This window comes from Protopterus annectens, chromosome 6.part0, assembly GCF_019279795.1.
Source record: "Protopterus annectens isolate FY-2018-M chromosome 6.part0, PAN1.0, whole genome shotgun sequence".
In the NCBI taxonomy this organism is placed as follows: domain Eukaryota; kingdom Metazoa; phylum Chordata; order Ceratodontiformes; family Protopteridae; genus Protopterus; species Protopterus annectens.
Genome location: NC_056737.1, coordinates 1,930,356,542 through 1,930,381,655, shown reverse-complemented (window position 1 = coordinate 1,930,381,655; position 25,114 = coordinate 1,930,356,542). Strand labels below are relative to the sequence as shown.

Sequence of the window (25,114 nt, the reverse complement as noted above, 5' to 3'; positions counted from 1 at the left end):
TTGATATTGACATACATCTGACAGCATCCCACTGCTCTGTCTGACATACATGCCGTTTAGGGGAGGCCCAGCCGTAGTACATCTGGCAAGTATCTGCACATAACATCCCACTGGTTAAGTACACTAAGCTGCTAGGCATGTAACAATGCACTGTGCAGACTGTAGGCAGACTGGCTCAACACTGGCCTACATCTCATATGGGAGAATGCACATGTACCAGCATATATAGCAGGCTTGACAGCCATGTCACAGCACAGGGTAAGATACACCTGTTTGACAGTGCATAACCACAACCAATGTGAACACAGCCGCATATGGTAAGCCAGCATAATATTTCAGTATATGGACTATCTGTTCTACACCCTCCTCATATGTGCCCCTCACAGAATGACCCTACATATACTGGGCTGCTACACAGTTTGGTGTGATGGCTGTCTGTGGTATTGGACATGTGTGGCCCAACAAACATGTATGGCAAAACGGTACCATACAGTGGGGCAGCATGTAACATCTGATAGAAGGGGAGGGGAGCTAGAACAATGACATCTACCACAGTCTGTACACAGGCTGAAGTACATATTAATGTTAACCACAATGCCGTCATTCACCATCACTACACAGACCTCAGTACTGTACAAACATCCACAGAATGTCCAGCGTATGTCATGAAATATAACCACTATTGTACATGACATTTGTAGCAATCTGATACATCACTGGCTTGTTATCAGATATGTTGACAGTATTTATGGCATACAGCACACATGCACCACTTCATATATGCCATATGTACAAAGGTTGACAGAGGTGTGGCTGACAGCACATACACAGGGCCAGTATAACATGTTGCTTTGATATCCTCATATATTTTCCATTGTAACAGGGTTTGTTGCAACATATGTCCTTTGAGGGATATGAAGTCAGTAACTGTCATGGTCTTAACATCTACAGACTGCAATCCTCACACTACCTTCTGCATTCCACAGATTGATGCACTGTGGCTAACACATGAAACCAAAGGCACAACACTGCCCAGTCTGCAGATGACCCTGCAGATGGGGATTCCTCATATACATGGAACTGACATGGGAGGTATTGCGACATGTACGACAGGCATATCCAGACAAACACTGTTAAACCAACATTACTCCAAATGCAGTATAGCAGCACTTGAAGTCTGTAGTCAGGTCAGGCACATCCCCCTTCTGTTTGTTGTCCTCTTTCCACAGTGTATGTTTAGAGGTAAATCCCAAATCCATCTGGGATGCTGTTTGCCAAACATCAGATCCAGTTCCTGCTCACAGTGACTGCAAAAGCCCACCACCACCATGATGTTCCTAGGTATTGGAGTGTGTTTCCATGCAATTGGCTATGGGATTGTTACCACAGCTGTTCCACATGCAATCAGGTAGGGGAGGGCTGCAGTTCGTGCAGAAGCCATCAGCTGATCATGAGTATCACATAAAATACACATGCTGCTGCCTAGTATCATGTAAAATACACATGCTGCTGCCTAAGCAAGGCAGGTGTGGGTCTCCACATCCATCAGAGAGGGAGTGGGGGAGGCAGACAGAGGCAGATACATGTCAGGGAGGGGTGGGAGAGTAAAACTGAAGTATGTTTGTATCACGCACCTTACCAGCACAGGGTATCAACCCCCCCCCCAACAACTGTGTAGTGCTATCACAGTTCGATGCAGTTATTGGATGCACCACATGGGCTACCTGATGTTGAGCACTCAGAACATATATGTGAGAGTGAGTGACATCTGCAACAGGGATATGGTAGATGTACAGTAGGTGTTGTACACGTGCCTGTCTGCATGAACAGGTGCCAGCGTCAACACAGGCACACTCACACAGGGACGCACACACATTGACACACTTGTCAGGGCCAGGAGTGCAACTCATCACTAGTGGGATTGCCACAACGCATCAATGTGCAGGTATCACTTGCACCACATGGGTCATACGGAGGCCGTATGGGCAAGGAGTCTGAGGAGATGTCAGACATCAGACAGCATGCTCCAGTATGCCGTGAGGGGTTGTAGTGAGTGTGGATGTGGACATACGCAACATATGACACACACATGAACACACAGGGTGCCAGTTCTGACATGCATGGGTGCATGTCTACATGGGTGTGTGGTGGTCAGCTGTGCCAGCAGGCTGTACAAGGGTAGGCAGTGGGTATACCTTGGCATCAGGCCACATGACGATGGTCTGCATTGTGGCTCAGGCCTGTAGTTACTGCATTTGCCCACACAGGTGGGTATTGCATCCCCCATCCAGTCAGCTGGGTGACTGTTGTGTGTGGCCAATGCTGTACTCCACATGCCATATATGTGTTCCTTAGTCCATGACATGGATGGTGTCTGGGATGTGCGCACCTCTCACATGCTTATACAGTGACATGTGGAACTGTACCTGGGGTGTCTGGCCCATTTTGTGAACACAGATTATCAGATGTGCCAGTCTTGGCCACCTGTGGCAGGAACTGGTAATGGGCAGCAGGTTTACCCTTCACCAGCAGCATTCCCTGATGTCAGTGTCATCTGTGTATACAGGGCATGTTGTCAGGCATGGTATGTCTGTTGAGTCGCATGTGAAGGCACCACAGGTGGTGCAAGTGTCCATTGGAGAACATGGTGGAGGTGCACTGTCTGCATGTACATGTATATTGGACAGATGGGCAGGGTGACATGCCCTCTAGCCCACTGCTATCACTACAGAGTTACTATCGGTGGCCAATATGCAGTGTACTACCCACATATTGGCTGTTGCATAGGCATGTGTGTGCGTATGACACATGGGTTGAGTGTGTGCTCTGGGTAATAGTGGGGTTGTTAATGTCGATTGGCTGGTCGTGATGTCACATGTATGGGTATGGCGCTGCACCCCAGCCTCCCAGCTTATTTACATCTGTTATCCCTCTGTGGTTGACATTGTGATGTATAGTAGGGCCACCATAAAAGTAATTAGCAAAACCCCCTCCTCATTGGCCACAGGTGTCACACACTCACCTCTACACGGGATATATGTTTTACACACACACACACACACCTGTCATGTCTGGAAGTTGAACCCCTACCTAACTATTTTATTACACTACAGCACTACACAGTTATAGTACATGCCACGGACATTACTGGAGTATTTCTTCCCCAAAGGTATATTTCACAGTGACTGGCATCAGCAGGATTACCAGAGTAGGGCATTTCACCTTTACTGCAAGTGACTAGCATAAAATGCATTGCTTTCTACACAAACAGTGAGACGTACAAAACATCCACAACTGCCATGTGTGGATATAGAACCCCTGACCAAGGCCTGTATCACACTACAGCAGGGAGCAGTTATAGGTCGCACCACAGGGATTACAGGGAACTTTCTCCCCAAAGTTGTATTTCAAAATGAATGACATTAGCAGGATTGGCTAAGTAGGGCATTTGAAATGTACTGCGAGTGAGTAGCCTATGATGCATTGCTCCATACACAGACATTTAAACATACGCAAAACATCCAGAACTGCCATGGGTGGTGATGGAACCCTACTACAGTTCTAAATCACACTACAGCAGTACACAGTTACAGGACCTGCTACAGACATTACTGGGCTATGACTTTCCCAGAGGTGTATTTGTAGGTGAGCGACAGCAGCCTTGCCGACATTTGGTATACGAATTCTAAGGAGTGTTTGTGACCTAAAAAGCATTGCACGTCACTCAGTCAGAGACTGACTCACAAAGATTCTCCCTCACTCTCTCACATACACATACGCACACATTCATACACAAGCACACAGTTGCCAGGTCTGGGGTTAGAACACTTACCCAACTATTTTATCACACTACAGCAGTACGCAGTTACAGGACACGCTACAGAGATTACTGGGCTATGATTTCCCCAGAGGTGTATTTCTAGGTGAGTGACGGCAGCAGCCTTGCCAAAGTTGTGTATATGAACTGTATGGAGTGTGAGTAGCATAAAAAGTATTTCTCTACACAGTCAGAGACAGAGAGACATGCACTCAAATACACACTCGCACATTTGTCAAGTCTGGAGTTAGGACAACTACCTAACTAGTTTATCACTACAGCAGTACACAGTAATAGGAAGCGCCATGGGGATTACTGAGCTACAGCTTTCCCATTTTTGTGTATTTCACATTGGATGACTTCAGCAGGCTTGTCATGATTCTGCTATGGGGAGGGCGGTGTGTGCATGGGCCGTAACCCATTCCTGTAGGGGTTGACATGCCGCATGCGGGCGCACACGGGGTCATGTGCCACAGGTATGTGCATACAGCTACTAGGTGACTACTTCCTTGTACAGTCATGTTGCACAGCTGGCAGATGCAACACGCCATCATGCTGACAGATACTGGTGGCTAGTATCTGCAGTGATTGACACCTGCACCTCATGTGTTTGGGGCCCTTTGGCTTTGTGCTGGGTGGGACAGGCCCAGATGGCTCCTTGTCACGGTCACCCTCGTCCACACATCTATGTCCGTCTACCTTTGGCTTATTATAGTGTGTTGTCCTTGCATGTCTGTATTCCTGTCCACTGTGTGTGCAAGGCAGGAGTGGTGCATACTGAGTAGTCTGCACTAAGAACTGCAACTGCCAGATATGTCTGGTCCACTGGTGTTTGCTGACATGGCCTTCATGTTTGTGTGTGAGCATGCCCAGTATGACCTTGCCTTCATTCCTCTAAGTTTGTGAGCATGCCTAGTATGGCCATCTTTATTGCATGTGTGGATCAAGTCCAGGTAGTTTGTACTCCGGTGTTGACCTTTGTGTTGTACACCGACAGGTAGCATGCTGTGTCTGCAGGGTGTACATCGGTCATTTGGCATTGACTGTTGCTACATTTCTGCATAGCGGGGGGGGGTGGACACCTGACTTTCTACATTTCTACACAGGGCTGGGGGGGCACACCTGACTGTTACTATAAGTGTTTGTAGGATGGTGGGGCACACCTTACAGTTTTACACATTTGCTAGGACTGTCCTGGTATGTCGGGTGCACCATTTCAGTCTGTAGTCTTACCTATCGTGCTGGCTAGAGGTATACCAGTGTACTACAGATCTTAGCTTTAACTACCTACATATTAGTTTCTGACTTCCTAGCCTTCACAACTTAAATCCAACTGGCTGGCCTGCTGTAGTCTGTACAGGTCTGGGGGAGGGGTTACCCATAGGGCTCATTCAGAGGCCATAGTACAGCATTTGTTTGTGTTTATCTACACCTATCCTGCTGGCTGTGACTGTTGGGTATGTGCCCCCCCCCCAACTAGCATGTATGAGTCGCTTACCTTGTGGGTCTCCCAGTATTGAGGGTGGTGCTGCAGGGCTGCATATGTCGGATGCACATAGTACACTCCCTATACATGATTGAGCACAGGTAGTGTCATGTTTGGCATCCCTTTTACTGTATGTGCGAGTCAGAGAGAGGTGTCATTCCCTGGGTCCCTACTGTGTCAGTGCATGTGCTATGAGTTGCCTCTTTGCCAAGGCATACTGGGCACACCTCCTTCTGCCTACTGGGGCAGGCTCAGGTTGTTCCTCCGAGTCACTCTGTGCCTGTGCAAGCCTTGGCACTGGTGGGGGGCTGTGTGGCCTGCCCTATGCTGTTCCTGCTGCAGCTGTTTCAGCGGGATCATGTTGTGTAGCATGGCACATACAAGGACAATTTTGGTACAAGTAGTTTTTGAGTACTGCAAGGCTCCACCAGATGTGTCCAGGCACCGGAACCGTAACTTGAGCATCCCAAACACACGCTCTATTATGACTCGTGTTTGTGCGTGTGCCTCATTATGGAGTTCTTGTTCAGGTGTGTGGGCATTTCTGATGGGTGTCGGCCATGGCTCCAGTGCGTGTCCAGCATCCCCCACTAGGTGACCGTGTGGGATGTCCCCATTGGCAAATGTCTGGTGCAGCTGCTTCAGATGCCAGATGTGGGAATCGAGGTAGCTTCCAGGGCAGCCAGCACACACATTCATTATTATACCCTGGGCATCGCACGCGACCTGGCAGTTGATGGAGAGGACTCCCTTGCGGTTGATGTGTAGACCCTGTCCCACTCACCTGGTGGTGCTTTCATGCGTATGTGCGTGCAGTCTATTGCACCCAGTACCTCAGGGTAGTCTGCTATTTGGTGGAAGAGACGCATATTACTGAACAACGCCTCACGGGTAATGGGGGAAATATATGTGCTCACCGACATATGCTGACATGGCATCCAGGAACTGATGGAGTACCCTGGATGCTGATGCCTGTGAAATCCCCATGATATCCCCAGTTGGCCTTTGGAAGGTACCTGTAGCTAGTATTCTTAGGCCTTACACATACCTTTGTATCCACTGGGATGGATTTTCCTCTGTTAGTTGTGTGTCGGGCGTGGCCGGCACAGCTCAGCAATTTGCTGTAGGAGGTCCCTGTCCACCCTATATCCATTCCCGCCTTAACCCTTCTTTCCATCTAAACTTTTCCTTTTTGGATGTCACGAGACTTTTACAGGTATCCTGGGACTGGGGTCTGACTGGAGCATTCAGTTCTGAGAAAAGGTATGTGCAGACCTCACTGTATGGCCCATGCTGCCTAGGCCATCTACAAACTCTTTATATACTGGCCAGATGTTCGGGTAGCAAGCAGAGGATAACCCAAGAGTTTGGAATACTACAACATGGAAGAGAAGGACATATATGGTTATGGTAAGATTTTACGCAATTGTTCTTTCTGCATACAGTTATTGATGATGGTTAAATTTGCCTGCCGTACGGTGCCACATTCATATAGAAAAAAGTGTTACACTTTACAGTTATCTTCAGACTCTTAACTATTTTTTAGCATTCCTCATCAAATCAAGTCCCACAGCACTTTACACATCTTTAAAAGATTTTCCACTTCCTACTAAATTTGACTTGGCTGCCTTCAACTTTCTTAACCTTTGGTATTCACACAAATAATGATGATATCTCTGGTGAACCTGATGTCCTTCAAGAATGCAACTGCAGTCATAACATATGGGTTGTCCTGCCTCAGGCAGCCCTCGGTCGGCTGGATTCCAAAGTCTGGGTCCGACGTCGGCTGATGTCGCATTTCTCTCGGACGTCAGAGCGGCTGGAGTATATAAGCATCAGCCGACGCCATTTTCTTCAGTCTTTCTTGCCGCGCGGTGCCCGAAGCAGAAGCAGTTCGCAAGTGCCGGTCGGTCAGCTCCTGTATTCTTCGAATCCGAAGTCATCAAAAAAGCTAAGTACCCCGTTGGGGACCTTTTCTTGCCTCAGCGAATGTCAGAAATTACTGAAAAAGTTAACAATTGTCTATCTTGTGGTAAACAAATACCTCAAGGATTTCCACTCTTACTGTCTTCCTTGCCTTGGCCCAGACCACGACGTCTCGGCCTGTGTCGCCTGTGCTCACTTCAATAAGCGCACTCTCAGGCGCCTGGCGGAGTTCGCTGAAGACTTTTTCGGCGATAAATTTGTTTATACAATGCCGTCGGAACTTCCGACATCGCAGACTCCTAAGAAACGAAAGGACCGGGACCGACATCCTCGGCCCGCGTCTTCCACCGACTCCACGCCAGAACCTACCGCGAGTGCTCCGGTTCCCCCTGAGACGGTTATTTCACCGCTCCGAACCGAAGACACCGCATTACCGTTACCTCCGATACCGGAGGCTACACCGACACCAGTTATAGATTTTCCTCCGGATACTGAAACCGAGGAAATGCCCGAGACCATTGCTGTAGATAAGGTCACTCCTGCACGTGGAGCTGCTAGTCCTCCTATGGCCATGTCTGTTAAGGCCTACACACGTGCTAAGGCAGCCAGCAAGACCAAGCACCTTACTGTTAAAGCCTTACCTCAGCCTACTCCTGAAGCGCAAATCATAACTATGGCCGCAGACTTAATTTCCATGATTAGAGGTTCACAGGCCCATCCTGAGAGAGGATCCCAGCCTCCTTCTGATAAGAGGCCCCGGGTTGAACCCTCTGACCCTATCTCTTCAGATGAAGATTCTGAGGACTCTGTTCACTTCGATGGCCAGGAAGAGCTCTTCCAGACCTATGAGGACTCGGATGCAGAGGATTCCATCCCCTCTGCCTCCCCTCCTGATTCCATCCCCTCGGCCTCCCCTCCTGAGGATATTTCTTTTGGGGAAGTTCTGCATACCATGAGGGAACATTTTAAGTGGCAAGGCCAGGAATATTCAGATTCCAGAAAGCGCCTTCGTACCTTCCTTAAAAAGCCCCAACACAGGCCCCTGGCTATACTTCCTGTCCTAGATGTTTTGGATGACCTGTACTCTGACTCCAGTGTTACCCCGGTTGCTCTTCCTCCTGCTCCAGCCAAGCCAGACAGATATTATAGGGTCCCAGAAACACATTCTCATTTCTTTAGGGCCCATGCTGTTGATTTGGAAACTATTTCTCAGGGACCTAAAGGGGTTTCAGCATCCACCTCCAAAAATCCTTTGCCTTCCAACAGGGAAGCTAGGTCATTAGAGAGATGGGGGGAAAAAGGTCTACACCTCCACTACTTTATCTATGAGAGCTCTGAATTGCCTCTTTCATATGTTTCAATATCAGGATTACCTGTTAGATGATTTACAGAAAACATTGGCCTCCTCTGAACCTTTAGCCAGGAAGTCTTTGCAGGAAGCTGTACATAATTCTCAACAAGTCAGCAATCACTTTCTGCAGTGTGGATATGATGCATTGGAAGCTTCATGTAGGGCAGCTATGTCAGGGGTGGTCATTCATAGACATGCATGGTTAAAAGAACAACCTCTACCAGATCATGTTAAGGCAAAACTCCTTGATGCACCCTTGGAAAAGAACAAGCTTTTTGGTGCTAATGCTAAAGATGTGTTAAAGTCCATCGAGGAAAAAGCAGAATCAGTTCAGACGGTCAAAGATTTCCTCCAGGTTCAGCCACCCAGATTCAGCAGGAATTGGCCTTCTAAAAACTGGTCCTTTCCTAATCCTGAAAGATTTCAAAGGGGTAAAAACAGGCGTGGCCGAGGAAGAGGACAATACAGAGGTTCTTACAGGGGACGACAATGGCAACCAGCAAACCAAAGAAGTGACACAGGGGTCTCCCCTGCCCCACAGGGACAATCTCAATGACTTTCCTCTACTTCCGCTGACCAAGGAGCAAATAGAAGCACCCTTGGGCGGAAAATTATCTCTGTTTTCAGACAGTTGGCACATATTGACAAAGGACAAATGGATTTTGGACATTATAGACCAAGGTTACAGGTTCCACTTTCATACCTTACCAAGAAAACAAGGCATGCCAAACCTACCACAAAACCAGAGGGCAGAGGCTATCAAGCAAATTTCTCTGCTTGCTCAGATCAAAGCAATAGAAAGAGTTCCACAACAAGAACAAGGCCAGGGGTTTTACTCAAGACTGTTCCTTGTTCCAAGAAAAGAAACTCAATGGAGACCAATACTGGATTTGTCCGCATTAAACACTTTTCTCATAGTACCAAAGTTCAAAATGCTGACTCTACAGCAACTCCTTCCCATGCTGGGCAAGGGGTCTTGGCTGATTACTCTGGACCTCAAGGAGGCATACCTGCATGTCCCTATCAGACACAGCTGCAGAAGATACCTCAGATTTCTTGCAGGGCCAGAGCATTATCAATTCTCAGCATTGCCATTTGGCTTATCTACTGCGCCCAGTGTATTCACAAAATGCCTGGCTTCAGTAATCGCTCATTGCAGGCTCCAGGGGATCCAAATTTACCCGTACCTGGACGACTGCCTCATACAAGTGGACGACAAATTGATTTTGACAAAAAACTTGAACTATGTCATACAATTGCTACAGGCTCTGGGATACACAGTCAACTTCCAAAAGTCAAGACTTCAGCCATCCCAGCAAATAACCTTCTTAGGAGCCAATCTAGACACAGCCTCTCAAATGGCTTGCCTGACAGAAGACAAGCAAGAGAAGTTAACTCATTATTTCAAAGGTTTGGCAAAACTCACCCAGATGACTGCAAGGAGATTCCTACAGGCCCTGGGTTACATGGCATCCTGCATTCTCTTGGTCCCGTTAGCAAGACTACACATGAGAAAGCTTCAATGGTACCTAAAAAGCCTATGGTCTCAGCACAGCAACAACCTAGAGACAACCATACCGCTCATTCCATGCCTACAAAAGGAATTCCTATGGTGGGCCTCGGTAAGCCAGGCAAACACAGGTATGTCATTCAAAAAACCTCAGGTAACGCAGATCATGACCACAGACGCCTCAGACCTTGGATGGGGGGCGCACATGGAGGGCAGATGTATACAAGGACAATGGTCTCCAAAGGAAACACATCTGCATATAAACCAAAAGGAAATGCTGGCAGTAATGCATGCCATCGAGGCCTTTCGACAACAACTTCAGCAAGGCCATCTACTGATACGGACAGACAACACCACTGTGATGTGGTACATAAACAAGCAAGGGGGCACCCATTCTTACCCCCTTTGCAGACTGACAATGAATCTTTGGGAAAAATCACTGAGCCTAAACATACAGTTGCAATCCCAGTTTGTTCCAGGCAAAGACAATGTGCTGGCGGACAGCCTAAGCAGGAATTTCATAGATCCACACGAGTGGAGGTTACATCCGAAAATCTTCACACAACTCACCTCGACATGGGGCAGGCCAGAAGTAGACCTATTTGCCTCCCACCTCAACCATCATCTACAAAAATTCTGTTCAAGGCCATATCCACAAGCTTGGAAAATAGATGCTCTTTCATTCAACTGGAACTTCCTAAAAATCTATGCATTCCCTCCTCTGCCACTGATGACCACAGTATTACTAAAGATCAAAGCAGAGAGGCCCAAGGGGATCCTGATAGCTCCAGACTGGCCAAGACAACACTGGTATCCACTACTACGGAGCATATGTCACAACAAAAAGTGGGCTCTTCCCCAATGGCCCCTACTTTTGACTCAACACAACTTCTAAACAGTGCATCCAAACCTTCAGACGCTGCAGCTAACAGCCTGGGAGATCCTATGAATAACCTCAATCTATCTCTCTCCAAGGAAGTTCAGCGGATATTAACAGAAGCTCGAAGACCATCCACCAGAAAGGTTTACTTGGCAAAATGGAAGAGATTCAGCATTTGGAATACTAGCAAGGGACATGATGCATCATTATTGAACATCCCACTCATCCTGGAATATTTGGCAGATATGCTACAGAATGGACTCTCATATTCTTCCTTAAAGATACATGCTTCAGCTATTTCAGCTAGATACAACACTGATCCGCCTGTGCTTTCACATGCTTTGTTAAGGCAATTCCTCAGGGGAATCAAGAACATTAAGCCACCAAGAAAGGCTCCAGTGCCAGCTTGGGACCTCAACTTTGTCCTAGAAAAACTGACTCTACCTCCCTTTGAGCCAGCAGCTTCAGTGGACTTACAATTTCTCTCATGGAAGACAGCTTTCCTGTTGGCAATTACCTCAGCAAGAAGGGTTTCGGAACTACAGGCCCTAATGGCAATACCACCGTTCATAATCTTTCACAGAGACAGGGTCTCCTTAAGAACCAACCCTACTTTTATGCCAAAGGTGGTATCTAGGGTTTCTTTAAATCAAGCTATTCACCTGCCTACTTTCTTCCCCAATCCTGAGAGCAAAGGGGAAAGACTGTTGCATACCTTGGACATTCACAGACAACTTCGCTACTACCTGGACAGAACCAAGATCAGCAGGAAGTCTGATCAGCTTTTTGTAGCTTACGCCCCTGGAGTACAAGGGAAAGCAATTTCCAAACAGACTATTTCAAAATGGATTGGACATTGCATCAAATTTTGTTATTTCTTCCATGGGAAGAATGTTCCAGCCAATGTCAGACCACACTCCACCAGAGCTACAGCCACCTCTACAGCATTCTTAAGAGGGGTGCCTACAAAAGACATTCTAGAAGCTGCTACATGGAGCTCCGTGCATACATTCTCCAAACACTACAATCTCCCTTTATACTCCAGATCCAGAGCAGGCTTTGCTTCGGCAGTCCTGCAGGGTTTGATTGCCACACCATCTCTTTCCTAGAGCATTCCTCCTCCCCCAGCTAAGCTATGGTATTCAACCCATATGTTATGACTGCAGTTGCATTCGTGAAGGACATAGTACAGTTTTGTACCTACCATAAATGTAGATGTCCGATAGATATGCAACTGCAGTCGGATTTTCCCTCCCTCCATATCCCTCTATGCCCTGGGTCCACTCCTATACCTGTTTCTCTTAGCTGGGGATATCTGTTATGGTGTATCTGTTTATTGCTTACTTATTTGTCTGGAATCCTGTTTTTGTCTTCCAATTTGATTACAGCCTTCCTTGGAGGGCACCTGGCATCTGGAGCAAGAAACACTGAAGAAGATGGCGTCGGCTGATGCTTATATACTCCAGCCGCTCTGACGTCGGAGAGAAATGCAACATCAGCCGACGTCGGACCCAGACTTTGGAATCCGGCCGACCGAGGGCTGCCTGAGGCAGGACAACCCATATGTTATGACTGCAGTTGCATATCTATCGGACATCTACATTTATGGTAGGTACAAAACTGTACTTTCCCTTCCCCCATTCATGCTCAACCATTGATTAATACAGCTACATCTGTTAAGTCCATCTTTCTGCTCCACACTTTTTAGTCAGGCAGACATGCCTTTTCTTAGTATGCTTTATAGCATTTTCCCGATTGTTAAAAAAAAAAAGCGGTCATTTTACTTTTCTGTAACACTTACAACACCAGGAAAGAACATTCAAACTTCTATTTTTTTAATACTCTGCATCACATCTGTAAAGTGCATATTGCATTGTAATGTCAGTTCTAAACAGCTGTGCTTCATAAACACTGGTTGACCCGTAGCAGTCTTGTATGCTGGTTGCCTCATTGTCCTATGTGCTTGTTGTTTTGTAGTACATGATATAAAAAGCAGGTCTGTATCATATCATGCCGTTCAGTGAACCTCCCCATGTAGGAGACTGCACCCCCCTGCTAATTATATATGCCAACTCCAAGATTGTACTGTAGTCGGGAAAGGGCAAATTTCCTGATCCCCACCGTAGTGCAGTCTCAGTCAGAATGGTTTGACAAATGACATCTTCGATAAAATGCAGTTTGATGAAGTCACTCTTCAGTGAAATAATAGGGCATGTAAAAAGCACCATAATTGGCCTAGGTTGTCGATACTTTCTTGCCTCTGGCAGCTTGGACCAATTTCAATGCCTATTGATTGGAAAACTTTCTCAGCCTTTACTCTCTCTTTAAGACATAGTATATTCTAAGATTTGCTTTTCATATTTTATCTTTTGTAGTAAGCATGTTACATTTGGCGGCCGCGGTGGTCCTGTGGTTAGCATTGCCACCTCACAGCAAGAGGTTCTCCAGTTCGATCCTCGGCTGGGGTGCCTTCTGTGCGGAGTCTGGATGTCCTCCCTGTGGTCGTATGGTTTTCCTCCGGGTACTCCGGTTTCCTCCCACATCCCAAAGACATATGCTGTAGGTGGATTGGACACTCTAAATTTACCCTAGGTGTGAGTGTGTGTTTTCTGTGGAAGGTTGGGCGCCGGGCTGGCAACTCGACACTGTAAAACTCTACTGCCAATCATGAGCGGACAGATGATCCGCTGTGGTGACCCATAACCGGGAAAAGGCCGGAAGAAGAAGAAGTAAGCATGTTACATTTGATCAGACTGCTTACCTTGTCAACCACTAATTTAACCCTAACTGCTTCCAGATAGGAGTTTCCACCAAAACAATACTGTGAGGTGCAAAACATACACTTAACAGCCCCTAAAATAATTTAAAATGTTTTAGTTGGGAAGACAGTTAAATTACAGTATTCACAACTTTTCTTGCACAAATGTAGCACTTCACTTTTAAAACTGATGAAAGGTTACATGATTGACCAGTAAAACACACTTTCCTAGCTTAAAGCAAGTTGTTTTATAGGAAAAGCTCCTTTTTCTGTCTAACATTAAAAGGCCCCTCCCAAATGTTTTTGTCTGGCAAGAAATGGAAAAAACATAAACTCACAGTTGAGCCTCAAAAGCCTGCAAGAGGGTGCTGTTTGGCTGCCAAACCATTGATTTTCTAGAGCTGTGCTTGAGCTGTCAGCAATTTGGGCATATGGAAGGTGCACTTATCCTGTGCAGGATATAATCTGCGTAGCTAAGGCTACTACAGCAGTGATCATTCAAACATGTACTGTTACGGCAAGTTTGCTTGCATAACTGTGCTTTTACTGTATTCCTCGTCTAAGTCCATTCCTCCCCACTAGTCCCAGCTTTGGGGAAGTCTGACTTCATGCATCTAGAATCAAGGAAGCTGGTGAAAAGATACTATGTTTTTATACTTTGTTTTTATTATAGCCCAGATTAATTGACCATTACTTTTTGCTAGGGCAATAGATTTGCAAGGTCTGGTTTAACTTCTTTTTCATGGTTGATTGTATTCAGACCATTTTTAATATGCCTTTGTGAAGCTTCTAGACATTTTGGTGAGGCCTCCAAAAGATGAAACTAATGTTGTCCAATAAAGTCTTTACTTTGCCCTTGTGCTCAAGTCTCCAAGGAGGATAACTCAGCAGTAGTCCATATGTCTTTCTCTTATTTCTACCATATTTTATATTCCATTTTCATTTTATCCCACTCGCTATCCTATCCCTTCTAAATAAATTTCTGTCTCCCTTAATAGCTCTCAAATCATTTCCATTACCCATTCCTTAAACTGATTTTTGGCAAGTAAGTATGAAGTGGTTGTGTCTCCTTTTTACTTCATTGCCCTACATCTTTGTGCACAGTCTGAAAGTTATTTGGTGGGTGTCAAAAATTTTCAGTTAAAAAACACACGCTCCTGTGAAGTACAGTTTCTGTCTAGTCTAGCTTACTTATTGTACTGTGGAGAACATATTACTTCCCAGTTACTGTACCGTGGAAAATGTGTAAATTCTGTCAGCGTTTCTTCTACTGAAGTCCTATCTTCCATAACAAATATTTTGATACATTCCTTCAGAAATCTACCATCTTCTGTTAGATTTTCTCTTCTAGGTCTTTCTGATGCATATTATTTTATGTACATATTTTATATATATAATTGTTTTTTATTATATAAATTTACATATATATTATAGTAATATTGTTGGAAATGATGTTCCAGTCCCTATCCATAAATAAAGCTCTGTAAGAGTAGATCTGATGTCTTTTGTCTGTTCCTCACCTGGTAGGTCTCTGAGCAGACAAACCACTTCATTAGACTTTGGTTCCATAGCTCGAACTCTTCTCCTTACCCATAATCCTCTGTTCTCTTGAATTACCTCAGATCTCATTTACCGCTTCAGCATTTAGATGTGGTCAGTGGTAGCTCAGGTAGTTTGTTGGATGGAGAAGTATTTTCCTTTTTATTGTGCTTACTTTTTCACTTATTTTCTTCTCCTCACCATTCTTTCATATAAAAAGGGAAAAATGGGGTTTAATATTCAGGTAACTTATTTCCTTCTGTTGTGATCTTTGAGCCTTATGCCCTTTGCCTTTCTTGCTAACTAACTGTTAGGTACTTCTCTGTCGTACCATTGTTAGTACTTTTTTCTTACTGCTGTATACCTATGTGATATTGGTATTATCATTGTTGGCATTTCACATTGATTTATATACTTTTCTTGCTGTGGTGTTGACATCTTGTTGTGGTGTCTAATGCTGGATAAACCAACTGGCTTCAAAAAGTGCTCAAGATCACTAACTCAGATGACCACTCTGAATGTGTCTACTGCAGGTCATCTTACTACCAGTTGAGATATATGTGCTGGATTTAACTCTATCTGGGGACACTGTCCCATCAGTTGAGGAACGGACAGAAAAGACAACATCAGATATAAAAGTTATGTACTCACCGTAACTATGCATATGTGGTCTGTTTTAGTCCTTACTCAACTTCTAGCTCCCTTCATATTTTATAAGCTCCTAGTATGTCCTAAAGAGAATTTCCTGTCAGATTTACTACATGAGCCCCACTCTTCTTATCCTTCTACTTTTTTCTGCCGTAGCTGATGTGCAACTTAATTTGGAAAATGCTGACAGCTGGGTAGGGTGAACTCGATCTGAGGTAATTCAGGAGAAGAGAGAATTATGGATAAATGGAGAAGTTCAAGCTCCAGAGCCAAATCTAATGAAGTGGACGAAGTCGTATCCGAGACCCATCAGTTGAGGAAGGCTGTAAACCGACAACAAAAATGCATAGTTATGGCGAGTACATAACTTCTAAGTGCCTTGGTGCTAGCATTAAGTACAGTGTTCTGTAGCTAGTGTAGATAGCTAAGTAAGGTTCTCATCTGACTGCAGTCAGCTTGTGTGTTTCTGTTCAATTAACTGTCATTCTGTATGCTATTTTGGGTTGGTAGTTAGCATAGTAGTTAGGGTGTTTACCTCATAAAACACAAGGTACCGAGCTTAAGTCTTACCTTTGAGGAGGTGGGTTTGGCATAACAGTTAAGGTCTTCACCTTATAAACGCAGGGTGCAGGGTTTGATTCTGACTTTGGGTTATTGACTAGGATTAAAAGTAGTCCTTCAGGGCAGTTAGGCTGGTATTCACCCATGAACATGCCAGCATAATCGGTCTCCCCCTGTCAGTAACCCCTTGCCACCACAGATATGCCATTTTCTTTTTTTTTTTACACGTCTGTCGGTATTGTAGCCCCACTCAGTCATCATTATTTTCTTTGTTTCTCCTTTGTCCCTAAAATTCTAATGAATGCCCACCCAGAAATCCCCTCTGTCAAATTCGCATGTGTATTTCTAGCTGTATACGTCTTCTGTAACATTGCTGTTTGTACCCTACACATCCAAATATAATTTAGCTGCTTTTGCTTTTTTGCCTATGCCTGTAAGACATTTACTTTCCATTTGGCATTATAATAAAAGTACCTTTACAAAAGTAGTCAGTTGGACTTGTTTCAAGAGTTCTTCCCTGAAGATACTGACTTTGAGGAATGGGAGGAATCAGTCAGATCCTCCCCCCTCCCCCCAAAGACTTCTCTTGTGGAGATATTCCAGAATTGTTGAGATAGTGGTAGGAGTGGTCCACCAATTCCCCTTCCTAAGAGGAATAGGTATTTCTTGAATCCTTCAGAGCTGGCCTGTCTTCTTCCTGGTTGTATTACAGTATGCAACTTTATTTTTACCTTACAGTAATTCTGCATATACCTATTGTAGTTAGGGAATTTTGAGGTTTTAGTATAGGCATACAAACTAAATCTGAAGAATTGTTACGATGGCAGAGAATTATGGGTGGTGGGAGGAGGCTGAGCCTTGGTTCCTGGAGTCTGTTGTTGCCAACTTTAGATATAAATTGGAAACAATTACCGGATCATTTGTGGAGGGTGGAAGAAGGCAACCCAAATCTAGCAGTATGGTGAGTACATAACTTATGTTTCTTGATAAAGCAGTCTGTGGGTTCAGCAGCCACTGAGAAAAACTTTTTCATAGAAGTTAGTGGAACTGTGCATCATCGTACAGTTGGAGACATCAGTATACTTGTAGAATAGATAAAATACTATTATGCACTGGACAAAACAATGTTTTGTTTTGTTTTTTGCTGTTAATATTGTGCGTCTTTGCTTTCAGTTGTGGATTTTGTGTGTGTGTTTGTAAGCAAATTGTCTTTATTAATTCACCTCATTTTAAATTGTGGCTTTCTTGAAATGTTGCCGTATTTTCTTTTCAATGTTTTTTTACAGGTGTGGAGAAACGGTCACAAAACGGGAACAGTTCAATGATCTTTCCATTGACCTCCCTCGACGAAGGAAGGTGTTTCCATGTCGATCTATTCAGGAGTCCCTTGATCTCTTTTTTCGGGTAAGTTTATATGTTAGTCATCACTGGATAATCAGTAGTGATTTAGTGCATTGTAAGAAAAACAGTCATGCCTTCTGATAGATAAGGGAATTCTGTAGGTTCCCTTGAAACTTTTACTGAGAATAGTTGTGTTGCAACACTGTTTCCTAGAGAGCTAGGAAAGTAGTAAGGTATAACTCATGTGAAGAATCAAATGGTGGCCTCTGTCACCAGCAAGGTAATATCACTATGATTGCTTTGATTCATGCCAGAGTATGAACAAAAGATGCATCTCTAAGTAACCATTTGCTGAAATTTTGTCTTGTCTAGCCAGAAGAGATTGAATATTGCTGTGAGAGATGCAGTGGCAAATCTGCTGTTGTTTCACACAAGTTTAGCCGGCTTCCAAGGTAAGTTCTTCAGTCTTATCCATTTATGATTGAGAGTTTGAGATGTGTATTATTATTGAATGGAGAACACTGTTTTTGATTTAAAATGTTTAGCTTGCTGACTTAAGCATATGCTATCTTCTTTCTTTGTAGCCATAGCTTTACAAAGTGAAATACCTGCCCAAGCTGTTTTTTGTTGAATTATCGGTGATCATCTTGGGGATCACTGGTGGAAGACCATTTGAAATAGATGGGAATTCTGCTGCAGGTGGATATCTTCTATCCATTCTGATATTTGAGAAGTGTAGACATATCCCTACTTGCATTTCCTACCTGTGCTTGGAGATGTCAGGAGGATGTGGATAGAAAGAATAGAAAATCCCACAGCATATTTATATATTTATTTATTTTGCTCCTTCTCTTTAGTAGTGAGGCTGTCAGTCTGGTGGCTTGGAGAGCAAGAAGTGCCCTTTTGGAAATTTCACTCCCTTATGAAATTGCTTGTTAATGTATGAAGTCTGAGTAGATGTTCATCGTGTTACACTGTTGCAGTCATTACACTTGGGTTATCCTGCCGTCAGGCGGTCCCTCAGTCGGCCCGAGTTCCAAAGCCTTGGTCCGGCGTCTGTTGCTGTCGCTTCTTCCATGACGTCAGTGCGCCAGGGGTATATAAGATGCAGCCAACGCCATTTTCTTCAGTCTTTCTTGCCGCGCGGTGCCCGAAGCAAAAGCAGTTCGCAAGTGCCGGTCGGCCGACTCCTGAAATTTTCATTCAGAATCCAGAACCGAAGTCATCTACAAAGCTTAAGTACCCCGTTGGGGAAACTTTTTCTTGCCTCAGACCGATGTCAGTAAAAGTTAATAATTGTATTTCTTGTGGGAAGCAAATACCTCATAAAGATTTCCATTCTTATTGTATCCCATGCCTAGGCCCAGACCGCGACATCACAGGTTGTCGGTTTTGTGCTAGGTTTAACAAGCACACTGTTAAACATCGGTTTGATTTTGCCCGACATTATTTTGGCAGAAAATTCAATTACACTATGCCGTCGGAACAACCGACCGGAATTCACAAAAAGCGCAAAGACAAGGACAGGCATCCGAGGCCCAAAACTGACGAAGTCTCTTCTAGGCCAGTCGCCGGTTCTCCGGTTTTCAGCGAGGTGCCTTTGCAGCCCCTGACGACCGCTTCTTTGGAACCACAGGCCGCCTCTGACTCCCACGTTTAGATGGCTGGGCCTTCGGATACACCAGATTTACGGCCTACAGAGACTTATCCCTTCAGAGGGATCCGGAGTAGCTGAACAACCTGCAGCTTCAGAGGGTGTTTTCAGACCTACTCAGTTAACCATTAAATCTTCTGCTAAATCTAAAACCCCTTTAAAAACTAAGAAACAGCTTCTACATTCACCAGGACAGGCCTCCATGCCTAAGAAACAGATGCTCAAAATGGCCGAAGACCTAATTACTCTGATCAGGGGATCCACCCTCCTCCTGATAAAAGGCCTAGACAGGATGCAGACTGACTCATCCGACCAGGTGTCCATCTCTTCAGATTTATCCTCAGACCAAGGATACTCTTTACCCCCTTATGAGGATTCTGATGCTGAGGAATCAATTCCTTCAGCCTCTCAACCAGAGGACTACTCCTTTGGGGAAACCTTACATACCATGAGGGAGCATTTCCATTGGGAGGGCCAGGATTATTCAGAATCCAAGAAAAGGCTCAGAGATTTCCTTTTATTACTTCAACACAGACCCCTAGCCATTCTGCCAGTGTTAGATATTGTGGATGATGTGTACTCCGAATCCAGTTAAGCCAGACAGATACTACAGAGAGTCCCTGACTCTCCCAAATATCTTTATAAAAAGCCCTGTTGCCGACCCTGAAACTATTTCCCAGGGTCCCAAAGGGGTAAAGGCCTCTACAGCAAAAAAATCCAGTCCCCTCTGACAGAGATTCAAGAGCATTAGACAGATGGGGGAAGAAAGTATATACATCTGCAACTTTAGCAATGAGGGCTTTAAATTGCCAGTTTCACATGCTTAAATATCAGCAATATTTGATGTCTCAGTTGAAACAAAAAAATGCTTCCAAATTCAGATCTTCCCAACTATAAGGAAATGCAGGATTTAGTGCATGCAGCTGAACAAGTGGGAAAACATACTTTGCAATGTGGTTTTGATTCATTAGAGGCCCCCTGTAGAGCAGCAGTTACAGGGTCTGTCATTAGAAGACATGCTTGGTTAAAAGAGCAGACTTTACCAGATCATGTTAAAGCAAAACTATTGGGTGCACCTTTGCAGCAGGATTTTTTATTTGGAGTTAAGGCAGAAGAGGTATTAAAGAAAATGGAGGATAAAGCAAAATCTATGCAAACGGTGTAGGATTTCTTACAGGTTCAGCCTCCTTGGCCGACAAAAAATTGGTCCTTTCCAGTATCAGACAGACCTCAAAGGGGGCAGATACAGACGTCCAAGAGGCAGAGGTCAACCACAAGGTACTTACAGGCCTCGACAGTGGGGGTACTTCAACCCAGAAAGAAGGGGAAGACTGGCCTCAACCTTATAAAAAAACAGTCCCAATGACATCCCACTACAGCTGCTAAACACTTCTCTCTTGGCAGCCCCATTGGGGGGAAAACTGGCACTTTTCAGTCACAATTGGCATATGATCACCAAAGACAAATGGGTTCTCAATATTGTATCACAAGGTTACAGGTTCCACTTTCACGCTCTGCCAAGGTTAAAAGGAATGCGAAAGCTGCCCCCAAATCAATGGGGAGAGGCTCAAAGACAAATTACAGCACTCATGGACATGAGAGCTATTCAGAAGGTACCAACACAGGAGCAAGGACAAGGATTTTACTCCAGACTCTTTCTAGTTCCCAGAAAGGGCCAAGCCTGGAGGCCCATTCTGGATCTTTCTTTTCTAAATACTTACCTGGATGTTCCAACATTCAAAATGTTGACACTACAGCAGCTTCTTCCCATGCTGGGCAAGAAAGCTTGGCTCGTAACTTTGGACCTCAAGGAGGCATACCTGCATGTCCCTATCAGACAAATTGCAGAAGATACCTCATATTTTTAGCAGGTTCAATGCATTACCAATTCTCTGCACTGCCCTTTGGCTTATCTACTGCACCCAGGGTCTTTACAAAATGCCTGGCACCAGTAATTGCATTTTGCAGACAAAAAGGAATTCAAATTTACCCATACTTGGACGACTGCCTTATTCAAGCAGAGAGCAAAGACATTCTTCTAAAGCATCTGGCGTTTGTAAAAAGATTGCTAATTTGCCTAGGGTACACAGTAAACAAAAAGAAGTCAAAACTAGTGCCCTCACAAGAGATGATATTCCTGGGTGCCAGCTTAAATGCAATGGCCCAGATGGCTTATCTCACGCCAGACAAGCAAGGACAAACTGACTCATTATTTCCAATTGATGGCAACAAAGACCCAACTCCCTGCAAGAAAAATTCTGCAGGCCTTAGGTTACATGGCATCTTGCATACTACTAATTCCATATGCCAGACTGCATATGAGGAAACTACAATGGTACCTAAAGAGTGTCTGGTCTCAACACTGTCACAGTTTGGAAACAGTAATACCACTTATTCCTTGCCTTCAACAGAAGTTTCGATGGTGGGCTCAAGCCTGTCACCTCAGCAAGAGACAGCCTTTTCACTCAACCCACAGCCAGGCAATACTGACAACAGATGCTTTGGATTACGCCTGGGGAGCACACATGGCAGGAAAATGTATTCAGGGCAAGTGGCCCACAGAACAAAGGCATCTTCACATCAATCAAAAAGAGATGCTAGCAGTACAAAATGCCCTTATAGCTTTCAAGGACCTTCTGCATCCAGGGCAGCTACTATCAAAGACAGACAACACCACAGTTATGTGGTACATAAACAAGCAAGGGGGCACTCATTCATATCCCCTCTGCAGACAAGCCATGACCTTGTGGAACACAGCTCTAACCTATCAAGTTCATCTGCAAGCACAATTCCTGCCAGGAGAGAAAAACACACTGGCAGACGACTTAAGCAGAAACATCATGGATCCGCACGAGTGGAAATTACATCCACAAATGTTCAGGATGATAGCACAAAAATGGTGGAGCCCGGACATAGATCTGTTTGCATCCCCAATGAATTGCCAGCTACAGAAATTCTGCACAAGGACTTACCACCCACAAGCATGGAAAGTGGATGCCCTGTCATTCAGCTGGAAAAACCTACAAGTATACGCTTTCCCACCACTGCCTCTCCTTTCAAAGGTACTCATAAAAGCCAGACGAGAAGTCAAAGATGACCTTGATTGCCCCAGACTGGCCATGCCAGCACTGGTACCCAATCTTAAAGAACTTAGCACAAGGTCCACCATGGATTTTGCCTCAAATCCCACAACTTCTGACTCAGCAAAACAATCAGATACTTCATGGCCAGCTCAAGACTTTACACCTGGCTGCATGGCAGATTCCTTAGTCAAGCAAGCAATTCCTCTCTCCAAAGCTGTTATGGATGTCATTCTGGAGGCCAGAAGGCATAGCACCAGGAAAGCCTATTCGGATAAATGGAAGAGATTCTGTGCCTGGAACCAGGCTCACAGCCTTGACCCTCTTGTCCCAAATATTCCTCAGATACTACAATACTTAACTGAGATGCTGGACAAAGGCCTCTCCTTTTCATCCATTAAGATCCATGCCTCTGCCATCTCTGCTCATTACAACACAGACTCACCTTTTTTTTTCTAATCCTTTGCTAAAACAGTACCTCAGAGGGGCTAAAAACATAAGACCGCCCTGTAGAGCACCAACTCCAACTTTGGGACCTCAACTTCGTCTTGTAAAAATTAACTTTGCCTCCTTTTGAGCCAGCTAACTCAGCAGACTTAAAATATGTCTCTTGGAAATCTGCTCTGCTCCTGGCAATAACCTCAGCACGAAGAGTTTCAGAATTACAGGCACTAATGGCAGTGGAACCTTTCATCATTTTCCACCAAGACAGGGTGTCTTTAAGAACAAACCCTACTTTTATGCCAAAGGTGGTATCAAGTGTGGCTTTAAACCAGACTATTCACTTGCCAACTTTTTATCCAAATCCACAGAATAAAGGGGAGGGAGAGACTACTGCATTCCTTGGACATACACAGGCAGTTACGCTTCTACTTGGACAAAACGAAAGCTTTCAGGAAAACTGAACAATTGTTTGTAGCATATGCTGCAGGAACACAAGGAAAAGCCATTTCAAAACAGAACAGACCATTTCAAAATGGATAGGGCACTGCATATGTTTCTGTTATACACACCATGGGAAAACTGTACCTAACAGCATTAGGTCTCATTCCACCAGGGCAACAGCCACTTCAACTGCCTACCTGAGAGGAGTGCCTACCAAGGACATTTTGGAAGCGGCAACTTGGAGTTCTGTACATACCTTCACCAAGCATTACCATCTGCCTCTTTACTCTAAATCCAGAGCTGGCTTTGCCACTGCAGTGCTGCAGGGCCTTATAGCCACCCCTAATGCTTTATAGAACCAGCCACCCTGCCTCAGCTTTGGGATTCAACCCAAGTGTAATGACTGCAGCAGTGTAACACGATGAACATAGTAGAGCTTTGTACCTACCATAAATGTAGATGGTTCGAGTGTATACACTGCTGCAGTCTAGGTTACCCTCCCTCCTTCCCTTCTTAATTGCTGGTACTTACCTAACCCTTCTACCCTTTGGGGAGTATTTGCTGGTAACAACGTTTTTTATTGCTTTTCTTATGCATGTTTTATTAGCAATTTACATTGCCTACCTTTTTGGGGGCACCTGACATCTGGGGCAAGAAAAACTGAAGAAAATGGCGTTGGCTGCACTGACGTCAGGGAAGAAACGACAGCAACTGACGCCGGACCAAGACTTTGGAACTCGGGCCGACTGAGGGACCACCTGATTGCAGGGTAACCCAAGTGTAATGACTGCAGCAGTGTATACACTCGAACATCTACATTTATGGTAGGTACAAAACTGTACTTTTTCATAGGTTGATGACTTCCGAGGGAGAAATCACCACAGAAGTACACCAGTGTGCATGCTGTGGTTGACCAATCCCACTAAAGGACTTTCACTTCATGTCTGTTGTGTAGGAAAGAAAAATTCATGTTCCTTCGTAAGGACTGTTAATGTTTTAAGGGAAATAAACTTTGAAAAATACGGCTAAAAATTGGAAAACCACCTTGGCATTCCAGATGCTCCTTGCTTTAAGCCAAAGATAGTTGTCTCTTGATGTCTTTAGCCAGACTGTTGTGTCTTGGAGAGGACAGAAAACACACAGCCAATTGCTACGAAAGATGGATAAGTCAGGGAAATTAGTCTTCTGAGAAGCAGGTGTTGTATAAATGGGGATTAACCTCTTGTTTTCCTGGTGACAGCAAGATGTTTAATTTGGTAGTACCCTCTACCTGATAAAGGAGCTTTCCAAGTGAAGTAAGAACATAAATATGACTGCCACAAATATCTACTTGTGGTTACCTACTGCAGATGCCAAACCAACTACAAATTTTCCAGTGTTATGACTGTTTAAGGATTAGTTTTAAAAACTCATCCTTTAAACTGGACTTCCAACCTCCCGCTCCCCAGAAACATGTAAGATTCTATAATGTGGAAGAGGAGGCCTTATTTCTGGGAATCCAAGTTGGCCCTCATGAGTAATTCCCTTCCAGGTGATAAAATATAGATGTAATTTCAATTTTGGAAAAAGTATTCGTTCTTTTAACTGGACTGAGCCAGTAATTGGACATGGATCTGATCAATGGTGAGCTCATAAGAAGAGATGTTAAAATCAATTGAATCAACATTTGCTCCTTGTA

The 25,114-nt window shown here is 44.6% G+C and overlaps 1 protein-coding gene across 1 annotated transcript in view; it reads left to right on the top strand.

The window, feature by feature from the left end:
* The window catches only part of USP37 (ubiquitin specific peptidase 37), a gene marked incomplete in the record, with an annotated part of 1,580,672 nt that overhangs the window by 850,027 nt on the left and 705,531 nt on the right, over positions 1–25,114 (top strand). Inside the window, 2 exon segments of the mRNA XM_044075237.1 lie at positions 17,763–17,880; positions 18,190–18,269. Of these exon segments, the coding sequence (XP_043931172.1) occupies positions 17,763–17,880; positions 18,190–18,269 (198 nt within the window).